This window comes from Leucopleurus acutus (genome assembly GCF_964270905.1).
Source record: "Leucopleurus acutus genome assembly, chromosome: 20".
In the NCBI taxonomy this organism is placed as follows: Eukaryota; Metazoa; Chordata; class Mammalia; order Artiodactyla; family Delphinidae; genus Leucopleurus; species Leucopleurus acutus.
The window spans coordinates 4,951,774-4,968,175 of record NC_139162.1 but is presented as its reverse complement, the minus strand read 5'-3'; the positions used below and the strand labels follow the sequence as shown (position 1 = coordinate 4,968,175).

General features: G+C 43.8%; 1 protein-coding gene across 1 annotated transcript in view; it reads left to right on the top strand.

Annotated features, from left to right (window-relative positions):
* NECAB2 (N-terminal EF-hand calcium binding protein 2) overlaps nucleotides 1-16,402 on the top strand; it is a gene marked incomplete at both ends in the record, with an annotated part of 37,953 nt that overhangs the window by 14,829 nt on the left and 6,722 nt on the right. Inside the window, 3 exons of the mRNA XM_082862475.1 lie at nucleotides 13,047-13,183; nucleotides 15,697-15,800; nucleotides 16,012-16,091. Coding sequence (XP_082718601.1) covers nucleotides 13,047-13,183; nucleotides 15,697-15,800; nucleotides 16,012-16,091 — 321 coding nt within the window. The remainder of the gene's footprint in view (nucleotides 1-13,046; nucleotides 13,184-15,696; nucleotides 15,801-16,011; nucleotides 16,092-16,402) is intronic.

The following is a 16,402-nucleotide window of genomic DNA, read 5'->3' as shown; positions in this document are numbered from 1 at the left end:
TCTCTTGCATCCACTGATCTAGGGTGACTCACTTGCTTTTGTAGATAGGCAGTCACAGTGTCAGGGTTAACCAGTGTAGTTCCTGTCTTCATTTCTGATACGTGTTCCTCCTGTTTCTCTGTTGTGTCCCGCTGCGTTTACCCTGAATTCTCACACATTGTAATGACGCTACGTCAGACATCCTTGTTTTGCTCCTGATGTTCAAATGCATCTCTCTAGTAGTTCTTCGCTAATTATGATATTAATAGCAGCTCTTATTTTAGAAACCTCTTCAGTCTGATAAAAAATATTTTTGTGTTCCCTTCGTTAAAGGTTGCCTTAGCGGGCGGTAGTGAATTTTTTTCTCAAATGCCTTTTTGGTATTTTTTTTCAGGGATCGTATGATTTTTCTTAAACTATTGATGGGGTGGATTCTATTATTAGATTCTCTCCTGTTGAACAGTCCTTAGCTTCCTGTGATAAACCCTAATTGGCACATTATTCTTTCACCGCGTTGCTGAATCTTGTCACTGGCTGAGTGTTTTATCTCTGTGTCTATCAGGAATTGAGATTGGGTGATAGGGAGTGAATTGTAGGTGGTTTTGAATATCTTTCTGTGTGTGAATCAGCTTCTCTAACTTAGGATCATGTTTCTATTCAAAAATAGAAAGAATCAATCCATAGGCTTGGGTGGAGGTACTAGACAGGGGGAGGGGATTATTATAATAGTGATTTTAAAGTCAATCCTAATTTTAGGTAAACTTTTGGTGTCCATTTTAGTATATTTTTAAACAAAACTGCCATGGACATGTTCAGTTTTATGATCGATGATGCATAGTATGTTCTTATGATTTTTTAAAATTCTAAAACATTGAAACGAAACAGGCACATGACGCAGATTACGTTTAATAAAACATCTGCTGTTACAGCTCAGGTCTTGATTTAAATTTTGTACTATTTTGCTGCATTTAAACTTCTATTTAACAGAGTTTTGCCTGTTTTAATTAGTTGTTTCTAGAAACGAGCCCCTGACATGTTTATTTAAATTTAATTTATACAATATGTTTTCTCCTGTATTTATTTTTTAAATTCTTTTCTCTCCTTAAAAAAAAATCTTTTGTATTGAAGTATAGTTGATTTGCAATATCGTGTAAGATTCAGGTGTACAGCACAATTCAGTTTATATATATATATATATATATATATATATATACACACACACATATATATATTCTTTTTCAGATTCTTTTCCCTTGTAGGTTATTAGATAATATTGAGTAGCATTCCCTGTGCTATACAGTAGGTCCTTGTTATCTGTTTTATATACAGTAGTGTGTATATGTTAATCCCAGCTTCTTAATTTATCCCTTCACCCACCACCCTTTCCCCTTTGGTAACCATAAGTTTGTTTTCTGTGTCTGTGAGCCTCTGTTTTGGAAATAAGTTCATTTGTGTCTTTTTTTTCTGTTAGATTCGACATGGAAGCGATATCATGATATTTGTCTTTCTCTGTCTGACTTACTTCACTTAGTATGATAATCTCTAGGTCCATCCATGTTGCTGCAAAGGGCGTTATTTCATTCTCTTTTTATGGCTGAGTAATATTCCATTGTATATATGTACCACATCTTTTTTATGCATTCCTCTGTCAGTAGACATTGAGGTTGCTTCCATGTCTTGGCTATTGTAAATAGTGCTGCAGTGAACATTGGGGTGCATGTATCTTTTTCTTTTTAATTTTTATTGGAGTGTAGTTGATTTACAATGTTGTGTTAGTTTCAGGTGTACAGCAAAGTGAATCAGTTATACGTATACATATATGCACTCTTTTTAAGGTTCTTTTCCCATATAGGCCATTAGAGAGTATTGAGTAGAGTTCCCTGTGCTGTACAGTAGGTCCTTATTAGTTATCTATTTTATATGTAGAAGTGTGTACATGTCAATCCCAATCTCCCAATGGATCCCTCTCCCCCCTTACCCCCTGGTAACCAGAAGTTTGTTTTCTACATCTGTGACTCTGTTTCTGTTTTGTAAAGAAGTTCATTTGTACCCTTTTTTTAGATTCCACATATAAGCGATATCATATGATGTTTGTCTTTTTCTGTCTGACTTAATTTCACTCAGGATGACAATCTGCAAATGGCATTATTTTGTTCTTTTTTATGGATGAGTAATATTCCATTGTATATATGTAGCACATCTTCTTTATCCATTCCTCTGTTGATGGACATTTAGATTGCTTCCAGGTCCTGGCTATGGTAAATAGTGCTGCAGTGAACACTGGGATGCACGTTTCTTTTCAAATTATGGTTTTCTTCAGGTATATGCCCAGGAGTGGGATTGCTGGGTCATATGGTAGTTCGATTTTTAGTTTTTTGAGGAACCTCCATTCTGTTCTCCATAGTGGCTGTATCAATTTACATTCCCACCAACAGTGTAGGAGGGTTCCCTTTTCTCCACCCCCTCTCCAGCATTTATTGTTTGTAGATTTTTTTGATGACGGCCATTCTGACTGGTATGAGGTGGTGCCTCATTGTAGTTTTGATTTGCATTTCTCTAATAATTAGTGATGTTGAGCATCTTTTCATGTGCTGTTTGGCTATCTGGATGTCTTCTTTGGAGAAATGTCTGTTTAGGTCTCCTTCCCGTGTTTTGATTGGATTGTTTGTTTTTGATACTGAGCTATATGAATTGTTAATATATTTCAGCATTTAATTTCTCGTCTGTCGCATTGTCTGCAAATATTTTCTCCCATTCTGTGGGTTGTCTTTTCATTTTGTTTATGGTTTCCTTTGCTGTGCAGAAGCTTTGAAGTTTCATTAGGTCCCGTTTGTTTATTTTTGGTTTTATTTCCATTACTCTAGGAGGTGGATCAGAAAAGATATTGCTGTGATTTATGTCAAAGAGTGTATGTCCTGCCTATGTTTTCCTCTAGGAGTTTTATAGTGTCTGGCCTTACATGTAGGTCTTTGATCCATTTTGAGGTTTTTTTTGTGTATGGTGTTAGAGAATGTCCTAATTTCATTCTTTTAAACTGCTGTCCAGTTTTCCCAGCACCACTTATTGAAGAGACTCTCTTTTCTCCATTTGTATATTCTTGCCTCCTTTGTCATAGATTAGGTGACCATAGATGAGTGGGTTTATTTCTGGGCTTTCTGTCATGTTCCATTGATCTACATTTCTCTTTTTGTGCCAGTACCATACTGTTTTGATGACTGTAGTTGTAGTATATTCTGAAGTCAAGGAGCCTGATTCCTGCAGCTGTTTTTCTTTCTCAGGACTGCTTTGGCTATTCGGGGTCTTTTGTGTTTTCATACAAATTTTGAAATTTTTTGTCCTAGTTCTGTGAAAAATGCCATTGGTAATTTGATAGGGATTGGATTGAATCTGTAGACTGTCTTGGGTAGTATGGTCATTTGGGCAGTATTGATTCTGTATCTACTACTGAATCTATTGTATTTATAGTTTTTATCATTATTATTTCCTACCACCTATTTCCTTTGGTTTATTGTTGTTGCTATATACTTTTTCATATGTGAAAAGGAATGCTTAAATTTTTTTAGATAATAAAGTTTGAAAGTTTAGAAATCTACCTTTAAATGATACTTTCACTGCAGTGATAGATTTTAGTATATAGGATTAATATTTCCTCTCTCAATATTCTCTAATAGTTTGTTATATCCTTATTTCTCATTTCATGGTATTAGGATAAAACCAAGTAACCAGTAGTTTGTATTCTATTTTTTTAATTTTTTTGAGATTTCTTCACTGCATATTATTTTGACTTACAAAAATTTTTTTTAATTTGGTTGTGCAGGGTCTTAGTTGCGGCAGGCAGGCTCCTTAGTTGTGGCATGCAAACTCTAGCAGCATGCATGTGGGATGTATTTCCCTGACCAGGGCTCATACCCAGCCCCCTGCGTTGGGAGCGTGGACTCTTATCTACTGCGTCACCAGGGAAGTCCCATATTATTTTGTTTTTATAATCTCCCATGGATACTTGGAAAGAAGATGCGGATCATACTTTCAGAGTATAAAATCTGAAAATAACTATCCCTTCTTTGTTGTGAAATATATGTTGTTAAAAGACAACTTTGTAAAAAGGTAAAGTTGTCTCTTGTACAAATATAAAGTATACACACGTGAAAGATTTTATTTAACTCCTTAATTTGAGAACCAGTAAGGTGTTACACTGTCTCCAAGAAAAATTCAAAGAACATTTGCCATGTATATAGGCAACCAGGAATTCTGAGATGAATCTGTGAATAAATGCAGAATTGGTCACTGTCCACAGGACAACAGTCAGTTGAATTCTGCCGGGCAAAATTCACATGCATTTCTGTGGATGAGAATTATTCGCATTATTGTCAAGTTTTACATGCTAGAGTTTTTTGTTTTTTTAAATTTTATTTATTTTTTTGCAGCATGGGGTCTTCATTGCTGCACGCAGCCTTTCTTTAGTTGCGGCGAGCAGGGGCTACTCTTCGTTGCGGTGGCTTCTCTTGTTGCAGAGCAGGGCTCTAGGTGCACGGGCTTCAGTAGTTGCGGTGCGTGGGCTCAGTTGTTGTGGCTCACGGGCTCTAAAGCGCAGGCTCAGTAGTCGTGGCGCACAGGCTTAGCTGCTCCGCAGCATGTGGGATCTTCCTGGACCAGGGCTTGAACCCGTGTCCCCTGCATTGGCAGGCGGATTCTTAACCACTGCACCACCAGGGAAGTCCTACATGCTAGAGTGTTAAAAGTAGCTCCCAAACAAGGAAAGACCTAGATAACCTAGAAGGGTGTATTAGACGAGGAACCAGTCATCTTTTTTGCCCATTTTAAAGACATTCACATTTTCCCAGTAATGCCCTTTACAATAGACATTTATTATTTCCAATTTATCTGTCCTATGGGACACTGGTGAACTAATTTCTCACACTAAATTGTTTTGATATTTAATCTTTAAAATTCTAATATTTCCTTCCTGTTTATTTAGCCATGCCATTTGATGCCTATAGACCTTGTTGTAATACTTTTGTTACCTAAATGGTACGTATTCAATATTCAAAATTTAGGAAGTAGAGAAAAATTTCAAATCACTTCTAATTCCCACTATCTCTAACCACTGTTACCACTTTATTACCATTGAGCCTTTTTTTCTATGGGTATTTCTCTAATACACTTAAAATCATTCTGTGTACAAAAATTTTCTGCTTTTTTTCACCTAGCATTTTAACAAACACCTTTCCCTTGTTAATAAAACTGTTTAAAAGTATCATTTTAAATATTCTTCCTTAAATTTACATACTATTCTTGTTCTTGAGGATGTTAGATTATTTCCAGGTTTTTGCTATTATCAATGAACACTAACCTTGGGACATCCGTATTTGTCCACATTTTGCATTATTTCTTAAGAATAGATTATCAAAAGTAGAGAATTACTGGGCAGTCTGAGGCTCTTGATATAAAGTAGAATTGCCTCATAAAGTGGTTTTATTCATCTAACCCCGCATAGCCGTACTTGTAGCAATATCCTCTCCCATTGCACAAAGATTTAATAATGCACGAAGATTTAATAACGTCCTGTTCTTGTAATGCATTATGCCTTCTGCCGTTTATTCTTACCCTTTTAAGCTTGGTTAATGCTTTCCCATTAGCTTCTACCTTGATCGTGGTATTGCAGCTTGTCCCAGTCATTCGATCAAATTTGGTAGCAGAATCTTTGCACAGGCTTTTCTTTGCAAATCCTTTGGTGCTCCTTTGCTTTATATGTGCTTCCAGATGGACCTCGTTTGGTCAAATCTGGGACTGTGTCTTTACGTGGGGCAATTTAGGCAGATTTTCTTTATTGTTATGATCTGTCTGGCCTGGCTGCTGTCATCATCTTATATGCTTCCCATTTTTTAACGATCCTTCGTCTTTCTTGACATTTTACCTTTTGGTAGTCTGCTTTGTGTATAGCATTGATTATGATTTCAAAGGTAAACATTCTAGTTTTCATTTTACTAGGGACTTCTAAAACATACATTGTTAACACTCTTAATCCTGTTTTTATACCTGGCTAATAAAGAACACTTTCTATTCCCTCTTGTGAAATTAAAACAGTTTTTGAGGTGATTGGCTCTTTTCCCATACTTTGACACTCGTTATTCCCTGAATCCAATGTGATTAAAATTTAACTATTAGTGGTCAATGTTTTCTTTCCTAACCTCTGTAACCTTCATTTTCATTCGGGCGATCACCCTCACTTTTTTCCCACCACTTCCCTATTCAAGAATATTTTTCTGTGATTCAGCCCTAGAAGATCTGGGAGAAATTCCTAGGCATTCTTTGCCGGAAAGGTGCTCATTTGATGAACTTTCAGAGATCTGCAGATTTCTGAAGGTTCCCCTGTTATCCTGCGTGTGAATAACTCGTCCACATATTGCGGAATTCCCAGCTCTGCCTCTTTCCCTCTGCAATCTGTGGAGCTGGCCTCTCGCTGAGGCATCAGTGGTAGTGGAGGATAAAACTGTACAAGCTGCATTTCTACTCTTTTGAAACTTTTGTCTTTTTTCCATTCGACTAACCAGTTACACTTACCGATCCCCGACGGCACCCTGAGTCACTTACCTGGGTGCTTTTAACATGCTCACTTCAGCTCGCTTTTCTGCTTGACGGCTTCTAGCAGCCTTTCTCTTTTTGTTCAGCTTTGGTTTTGTTTTTTTTTTAACCTCGTTCTGTCTTCCTGTTCTTTGGGGTCATTTGTTTGTCCAGAGCCCATCGATCACTGGATTGCATGTGAGTTCAGCTGTCTGCTAGGAAGGATAATTGATCACTGCAGTGCGTTAGGCTGCCGCAACCCGGCATGCTTTCTGCCGTGGGCTCCTTCCCCGTCGGGGCCTGCGGCCAGCGCGCCTGGTCTGATGGGTGGCGCGGGAGGTCCACCTCCACACCTCCCCGTCTGCGTGCACCTCCCCTCTCGGCCCCTCTCCACCCACAGCCGTGTTCCCCTGCTCCCCACCCTGGCCTTCATTCCTCAGTCTGTCTGTCTGTAGCCGTGTTTCCCTTGTGCAATTATTGCTAATTAATTCCCAGTCAGAGTGATGGATGGTTTAATTTTCTTTCCTTGAAAGCCCTTGCCTGGCCAGGGACTGGGCAGAATTCCAAGGTGCTGGGTCAGGTGGCTCAGGAGGGTAGGGCCTTGGTAGAGGAGGCCAGAGAGCAGCACAGGGCTTGAGGGACCAGCTTCCCAGCACAGTGTCATTTTTTTTTTTTTTTTTTTTTGCGGTACGCTGGCCTCTCGCTGCCGTGGCCTCTCCCGTTGCGGAGCACAGGCTCCGGACGCGCAGGCTCAGCGGCCATGGCTCACGGGCCCAGCCGCTCCGCGGCACGCGGGATCCTCACGGACCGGGGCACGAACCCGTGTCCCCTGCATCGGCAGGCGGACTCTCAACCACTGCGCCACCAGGGAAGACCCCACCCTTTTATTTTTAAAGGCAAAAGTGTATTGTTTATTTAGGGGACATGCAGAACACTTAGGAGATGCAGAATTCCCTTAACGAGAGAGATGGGATCTCGCTGTGTTGCCCAGGCTGGGGCGCCGTGGTTATTCCCAGGCGCTATGCCACTACTGATCAGCACAGGCAGGTTTTGGGGGTTTTGTTTTGTTTTTTATTGAAGTACAGTTGGTTTACAGTGTTGTGTTAGTTGTTTCTGGTGTACAGCAAAGTGATTCAGGTATATGTATGTACAGTTATATACATATTCTTTTTCACATTCTTTTCCATTATGGTTTATCCCAGGAGATTGGATATAGTTCCCTGTGCTATATAGCGGGACCTTGTTGTTTATCCATTCTACGTATAATAGTTTGCATCTGCTAACCCAAAACTCCCACTGCATCCCTTCCCCAACCCCCTCCCCCTTGGCAATCACAAGTCTGTTTTCTATGTCTGTTTGTTTCTGTTTCATGAATAAGATCATGTATGTCATATTTTAGATTCCACATATAAGTGATATATGGTGGTATTTGTCTTTCTGACTTACTTCACTTAGTATGATACTCTCTAGATGATCTCTGCAAATGGCATTATTTCATTCTTTTTGGTGGAGTAATGTTCCATTGTATATATACATATACCGCATCTTCTTTATCCATTCATCTGTCGATGGACATTTAGGTTGTTGCCATGTCTTAGCTATTGTAAACAGGGCTTCTGTGAACATAGGGGTGCATGTGTCTTTTTGAATTATAGTTTTGTCCAGATATATGTCCAGGAGTAGCATTGCTGGATCATATGGTAGTTCTATTTTTAGTTTTCTGAGGAACCTCCATACTGTTCTCCACAGTGGCTGAAGCAACTTACATTCCCACCAACAGAGGAGGAGGGTTCCCTTTTCTCCGCACCCTCTCCAGCATTTGTTGTTTGTAGACTGTTTAATGATGGCCATTCTGACCGGTGTGAGGTGGTACCTCACTGTAGTTTTGATTTGCATTTCTCTAATAACCAGTGATGTTGAGCATCTTTCCATGTGCCTGTTGGCCATCTCTATGTCTTCTCGGGAGAAATGTCTATTTGGGTCTTCTGCCCATTTTTCGATTGGGTTGTTTGGTTTTTTGTTACTGAGTTGTATGGGCTGTTGTATATTTTGGAAATTAAGCCCTTGTTGGTCACATCATTTGCAAATGTTTTCTCCCAGTCTGTAGTGTCTTTTCTTTTCTTTCTTTCTTTTTTTTTTTATGGTTTCCTTTGCCGTGCAAAAGCTTATAAGTTTGATTAGGTCCCATTTGTTTACTTTTCCTTTTACTTCTATTGCCTTGAGAGACTGACCTGAGAACACAGTGGTATGTTTTATGTCAGAGAATGTCTTGCCTCTGTTCTCTTCCAGGAGTTTTATGGTGTCATGTCTTGTGTTTAGGTCTTTAAGCCATTTTAAGTTTATTCTTGTTCATGGTGTTAGGGTGTGTTCTAACGTCACTGATTTGCCTGCGGCTGTCCAGCTTTCCCAGTACCACTTGCTGAAGAGACTTTTTCCCCATTGTATATTCTTGCCTCCTTTGTCGAAGGTCAACTGACCGCAGGTGTGTGGGCTTACTTAGCACAGTTTTGACCTGCTTCTTTTCTGACCTGGGCTGGTTCATGCCTCCATAGGCAACCTGGTGATCCCCTGCTCTCGGGAGGTCACCACGTTGATGCCAAACTTAGGGCCTAGTGCACTGCAGCCTGGAACTCCTGGGCTCAAGTGATCCTCCTGCCTCAGCCTCCCAGGAAGCTGGGACTGCAGGCGTGTGACACCATGCCTGGCCCAAAGAATCCACCTCAGAGGAGGAAGGAAGGAAGGAGGCTGTGAATTCTTCTTCCCTAATACTTTATCCCTGTCCACAACAATATCAAGAACACCACCACCATCACCATCTTCATAACCATCACCACCATCTTCACCAACATCACCATCATCATCAGCATCCTCTTCATAACCATCACCATTACCGCCATCATCATCACCACCATTACCACCACCATCTTTACCATCATCACCATCACCACCATCGCCATCATCACCACCATCATTACCACTACCATCTTTACCATCATCACCACCATCACCTTCATCATCAGCATCCTCTTCATAACCATCACCACCACCATTACCGCCATCTTCACCATCATCATCACCACCATCATTACCACCACCATCTTTACCATCATCACCATCATCACCACCATCATTACCACCACCATCTTTACCATCATCACCACCATCACCTTCATCATCAGCATCCTCTTCATAACCATCACCACCACCATTACCGCCATCTTCACCATCATCATCACCACCATCATTACCACCACCATCTTTACCATCATCACCATCATCACCACCATCACCATCATCATTACCACCACCATCTTTACCATCATCACCACCATCACCTTCATCATCAGCATCCTCTTCATAACCATCACCACCACCATTACCGCCATCTTCACCATCATCATCACCACCATCATTACCACCACCTTTACCATCATCACCACCATCACCACCATTACCACCACCATCTTTACCATCATCACCATCATCACCACCATCACCATCATCACCACCATCATTACCACCACCATCTTTACCATCATCACCACCATCACCTTCATCATCAGCATCCTCTTCATAACCATCACCACCACCATTACCGCCATCTTCACCATCATCATCACCACCATCATTACCACCATCTTTACCACCATCACCATCATCACCACCATCACCATCATCACCACTATCATTACCACCACCATCTTTACCATCATCACCACCATCACCTTCATCATCAGCATCCTCTTCGTAACCATCACCACCACCATTACCGCCATCTTCACCATCATCACCACCATCATTACCACCACCATCACCATTACCACCACCATCTTTACCATCATCACCACCATCACCATCATCATCAGCATCCTCTTCATAACCATTACCACCACCATCTTCACCATCATCACCATCATCATCTTCATAACCATCATCACTACCACCATCTTTTTTTACATTTTTTATTTATAATTTAGTTATTTTTTAATTATTTTTTTATTGAAGAATAGTTGATTAACAATGTTGTATTAATTTCTGCTGTACAGCAAAGTGACTCAGTTATATACATGCATTTTTAAAATTTTCCATTATGGTTTTTCCCAGGAGGTTGGATATAGTTCCCTGTTCTATACAGTAGGACCTTGTTGTTTATCCATTCTATATATAATAGTTTGCATCTGCTAATTCCAAACTCCCACTCCCCCTCCCCCTTGGCAACCACCAGTCTGTTCTCTATATCCATGAGTCTCTGTTTTGTAGGTACGTTCATTTGTGCCGTACTTTAGATGCCACATATGAGTGATATCATATGGTATTTGTCTTTCTCTTTCTGACTTACTTCATTTAGTATGGTAATCTCTAGTTGCATCCATGTTGCTGCAAATGGCATTATTTTGTGTTTTTTTATGGCTGAGTAGTATTCCCTTGTGTGTGTGTGTATATATATATATATATATATATATATACACCACATCTTCTTTACCCATTCATCTGTCTATGGACATTTAGGTGGTTTCCATGTCTTCGCTATTGTGAATAGTGCTGCTGTGAACATAGGGATGCATGTATCTTTTTGAATTATAGTTTTGTCCGGACATATGCCCAGGAGTAGGATTGCTGGATCATATGGTAACTTTGTTTTTAGTTTTTTGAGGAACCTCTATACTGTTTTCCATAGTGGCTGCACCAACTTACATTCCCACCAACAGTGTAGGAGGGTTCCCTTTTATCCACACCCTCTCCAGCATTTGTCATTTGTAGACTTTTTAATGATGGCCATTCTGATGGGTGTGAGGTAGTACCTCATTGTAGTTTTGATTTGTATTTCTCTAATAGTTAGCAGTGTTGAGCATTTTTTCATGTGCCTTTTGGCTATTGTATATCTTCTTTGGAGAAATGTCTGCTTAGATCCTCTGCCCATTTTTGGATTGGGTTGTTTTTTTTGTTATTGAGTTGTGTGTGCTGTTTGTATATTTTGGAGATTATGCCCTTGTCGGTCGCATCATTTGCAGATATTTTCTCCCATGCTGTAGGTTGTCTTTTCGTGTTTTTTTTTTTTATGGTTTCCTTTGTTGTGCAAAAGCTTGTAAGTTTGATTAGGTCCCATTTGTTTATTCTTGTTTTTATTTCTATTGCTTTGGGAGACTGACCTAAGAAAACATTGATACATTTTATGTCAGAGAATGTTTTGCCTATGTTCTCTTCTAGGAGTTTTATGGTGTCATGTCTTATGTTTAAGTCTTTAAGCCATTTTGAGCTTATTTTTGTGCATGGTGTGAGAGTGTGTTCTAATTTCATTGATTTACCTGTGGCTGTCCAGTTTTCCTAGCACCACTTGCTGAAGAGCCTGTCTTTTTCCCATTTTATATTCCTGCCTCCTTTGTCAAAGATTAATTGACCATAGGTGTGTGGGTTTATTTCTGGTCTATCTATTCTGTTCCATTGATCTGTGTGTCTCTTTTTGTACCAGTACCACATTGTTTTGATTACTGTAGCTTTGTAGTATTGTCTGAAGTCTGGGAGAGTTATGCCTCCTGCTTTCTTGTTTTTTTCCCCCCTCAGGATTGCTTTGGGAATTCTGGGTCTTTTATGGTTCCATATAACTTTTTGGATTATCCTAGTTCTGTGAAAAATGTCATTTGATAGGGATCACATTAAATCTGTAGATTGCTTTGGGTAGTTTTGTGATTTTTAACAATATTCTTCCAATCCAAGAACATGGGATATCTTTCCATTTCCTTGAATCCTCTTTAATTTCCTGTATTAATGTTTTATAGTTCTCAGCATGTAAGTCTTTCAGCTCCTTGGTCAGGTTTATTCCTAGGTTTTGTGTGTTTTTTTGGTGCGATTTTAAAAGGTATTGTTTTTTTGCATTCCCTTTCTGATGTTTCATTGTTAGTGTAAAGAAATGCAACCGATTTCCAAATGTTAATCTTGTATCCTGCTACTTCACTGAATTCCTTTATTAGATCTAGTAGTTTTTCTGTGGAGTCCTTAGGGCTTTCTATTTATCGTATCATGTTATCTGAATATAGTGACAACTCTACCTCTTCCCTTCCAATTTGTATACCTTTTATTTCTTTTTCTTGTCTGATTGCTGGGGCTAGGACTTCCAATACTATGTTGAACAGAAGTGACCCACCACCATCTTTCTCATCATCATCACCATCACCATCACCATCATCATCATAGCAGCTACTGTATACTGAGTATTTGCTGTGTGACAAGCACAGTGCTGAGCATTTTATATAATTTTTTCATTCAGTCCTTACTACAGTGTTATGAGATAGCTACTACAGTGATTTCTGTTGTGGTGCGGAGGTCACAGTACTAGTAATTGGTGAAGCTGGGGCTCACACCTTGGTCTCTTGAGTCTGTACCCCTGCCTTCATGCTGGAGTCCTGTGATACCCCCATCCCAGTGCAGAGACACTGACCCTAGGTGTCCCCCCACCCCTGCACCAGATCTCCACCCACGATCCCTCCCCAACTCCTTTCCCGCCACAGGTGTATGAGGGTGGGAGCAACGTGGACCAGTTTGTGACACGCTTCCTCCTGAAGGAGACGGCCAATCAGATCCAGTCCCTGCTGAGCTCGGTGGAGAGTGCGGTGGAGGCCATCGAAGAGCAGACCAGCCAGATCCGGTGCGTTGGTGGGACCTTGTGGGGGCCTGTGGGAGTGGGCCGTGTGTGTGCTGACCTGCTGCCTGGTGGGGACGTTCGTGTGCTTGGGGGCTGGGTGACCTTGGGCAAGCTGCTGTTCCCCTCTGTGCCTCCACTTCCCCAGCTCTCTAAGTGGGGACGATTATATACCTGCCTCCTCACAGAGTTATGACTAGTTCCTAGACTCTGGTCCATTTGGCCACATTCCATATTGCTCACACTATTGTTTAGCTAAAACTATTCTGTTGTTTGACTCATTTTTTAAAACCTGGGAATAAATTTAGGAAACTCTGGTGGCTATTACCATCATTTGAAAACAAGTATCACATGCTGTGAGTGAAGAAATTGTAAAAATAAGCGCTGTTGGTGCCCGCAGTCAGCTTGGACCCTGAGGCCTGCTCCCTCTTTGTTCAAAAAGAGAGGCTGTGAGATCATAGATGGGCATTGAAAACAGAGGAGCATCAAAGCATGACTTCAGAAAGATTGAAAGAGCAGTGAAATGGAGTGGTTTTCTCCCAATGTTAGTTAGTGTTATTTAAAGCCTTGTCTGTGGGTCCTTGAAGCCGTGGAAAAGTACCTGGTGTCCCCCCTCTTTGCAGGGGGACACTGTTGGGGCGGTGAGATGGGGGTCCGGAGAGTTAGCAGTCTCGTTCCGGCCTGGCAGGGCCAGCCCCTGGGGGCCACGAGCCCTCCCATTTGCTGTCCTAAGTTCCGGCCAACTCCTCTGTGCCGGTTCTTCCCTGAAGAGCTGATGTGCCCGGGGCAAAGGGGGAATAAAGAAATAGAAACAGGCGGGGGCAGCTGCCAGGTGCCCATGCGTTACTGAGCCTTGAGTCTCTGCCGCGGTTTCCCAGGCAGAGACCCGGCACAGCAGGGTGTTGGTTGCTGGGCCTGGGGGGTTGTGTTTTTTTGGTTGGTGGGGGGCTTGTCCCAGTCAGATATGACTGCAGAGGCTGCTGCTCAGTGATGCTGTTCGCAAAATGCCTTTGCTCTGAGCACCTGCAGCCCGGTCACCTAGGATACGCACAGTGCAGATTCCTGGGCTCCGGCCGTGCCCGCTGGATTAGGGTCCCTGGGAGCTGGGCCCAGGACTCTGCATAGCTGATCAGTCTTGTAATTCTGAGGGTTCCCAAGGTTAACAGCCTGAGCTCTGGAAGCTGTCACATAGATTTTCTTCATTTTTTTTTTCATCACTATCTTGATTTAAAAACCTGCGGTTTCTCTCCTGCTGCGGAACAGATAGGACCGCTGCGTGATTTTCAGAGCCCATTTCCTGCGCTTTGCCAGTTCCGTCACGTGTCAGCCGTTACACCTGCCTGCCCCCTTTTTGGAAGCTTACTTGGGGATGTTGTTGGCAGGAGTGGCACGTCGCGATGGGGAGACACATCTGCTTCACAGGCACCGCCACCTCAAACCGCCCAAATCTCAGCTGTTTCGGCTCTCAGCTGCAGGTCCCCTGAGCAACCTCTCTCCCAGGCCTGGGGACGCCGTGACCCAGGCACGAGCCACTGGTTCAGACCCTGCCGCCCTTGGGGGACTCCCACTGTTCCCACTCGTGGTCTGAGTTTGTTGAGGCGCCACGATTGACACCTCAGGGAATCTGCCAGCCTTTCTCCTCCCTTGGCGGGGGGTGGGGGGGGTTGGGCCCTCCGCACAGGGAGAGGCTGCTGGGCTTTCAGGCTCACAGGAGGCAAATTCCAGAACCTTACCAAGGCAGCCCCGGGGACCAGGCGTGTCGGCCGTGCACACAGGAGTGTGTGTGTGTGTGTGTGTGTGTGTGTGTGTTGGGGGGATATGTGCGTCTGGCTGTATTCTTACGTCTGTGGTGAGTTTTCCAGCATTTTTGCACATGGGATTTTGCATTTGTTGAGTCGCTACTACGTGCCAGGCACAGTGTTGGGTGGGCTGTGTGTGCACGTCAGGGATGCCGGGTGCTGTGCGTGTGTGTGCACATCAGTAGTGTGCGTGGCGGGTGGTGTCATGACGGGATGGGACCAGGCTGAGGTCAGGATCACGGGTCTTTGTCAGATGCCCGCTCTCGACTGTGTCTTAGGGCTTCCTTTTTTGGACAGGGGGCTTGTTAGCCAACGCAGGCCCCCACCCCAGAGGGCAGTGAACGCTGGCTGAATCGGCTCCCAGCGAGGCCGGCAGGGCCGGGGAGAGGGGCAGCCGTGGGCTGTGGGGAGGCTGGGGGCCTGGCTCAGCCTCGCCCGGCCCTGGAACTAAACCTCCCGGGAACAGGGTCTGGGTTCCTGGAAAGGATCTTAGTTCATCCCAACCCGGCCCCACTTGCAGCGTGGCCTTGGCCAGTGGGCCTGTTGTCCCCCTTTGTAAAACAAAGGCCACGATGTTCACTTCACAGGGCCGGGGCTCCACGGAGTGAGTTCTGTGCACGTTTCAGCCCCCAGTCGGTGCTTAATGTTTGTCGAAGCTGCCACAGGCGGCCAGAGCCCTGCAGCCCCCCTCATAGTGTGTGTTGCCCCACTCCTCTGCAGACAGAACCACAGCGTGGTGGAGACCTGGTCTGGGAGCTCCACTCCCGTCTACGCCCACAACCACAAGCTCACGGCCGTGGAGCAAGGGAAGAGCTTCCCGCTTGGTGAGCGAGCAGTGGCCCAGAGTGGGGGCACTGGCTGGGGGGTCCTGGGGGGAATTCTGAGAGTGGTCCACGTGGGGCTTGGGCCTCCCATGGGGACCGAGCCTGGGAGGGCTGGGGACAGGGCTCAGCGCCGGGGCAGGGCCGGGAGCTCCCCTCCACCTTAGGCCTGGCCCTGCCCCCCCCAGTCAGCATCTCTGTTCTTCCTTCCCAGTCACCTCAGACTCCAGGGAGGAGGGCCTGGAAGCCCAGATCAGCAGGTTGGCGGGGCTGATAGGACGGCTGGAGAGCAAGGTGAGCCCACGGAGCCCTCGCCTCTGTCCCTGCATCCACCCTCCGCCCTCCCAGCCCCCAGGGAGTGCAGAGTGAGGCCAGAGCTCGAGACAGGAGTCAGGAAGCCTTGGAAAGGACATTCCCCAGGTGGAGTGCGGACTAAGGGTGGACGCCGGGAACGGGTCCATCGTACAGGAGCCGAGGAGAGGAGCGGCTGTGGAGGGCGGGCGGGCAGCCAGGAGGGGCGTCTCGAGGAACAGAAAGTAGTCGGCAGGACCACGGGCAGCAAGGGGACAGAGCTTCAAGGAGGCGTTAAGGCGGCGGCGTGGTCT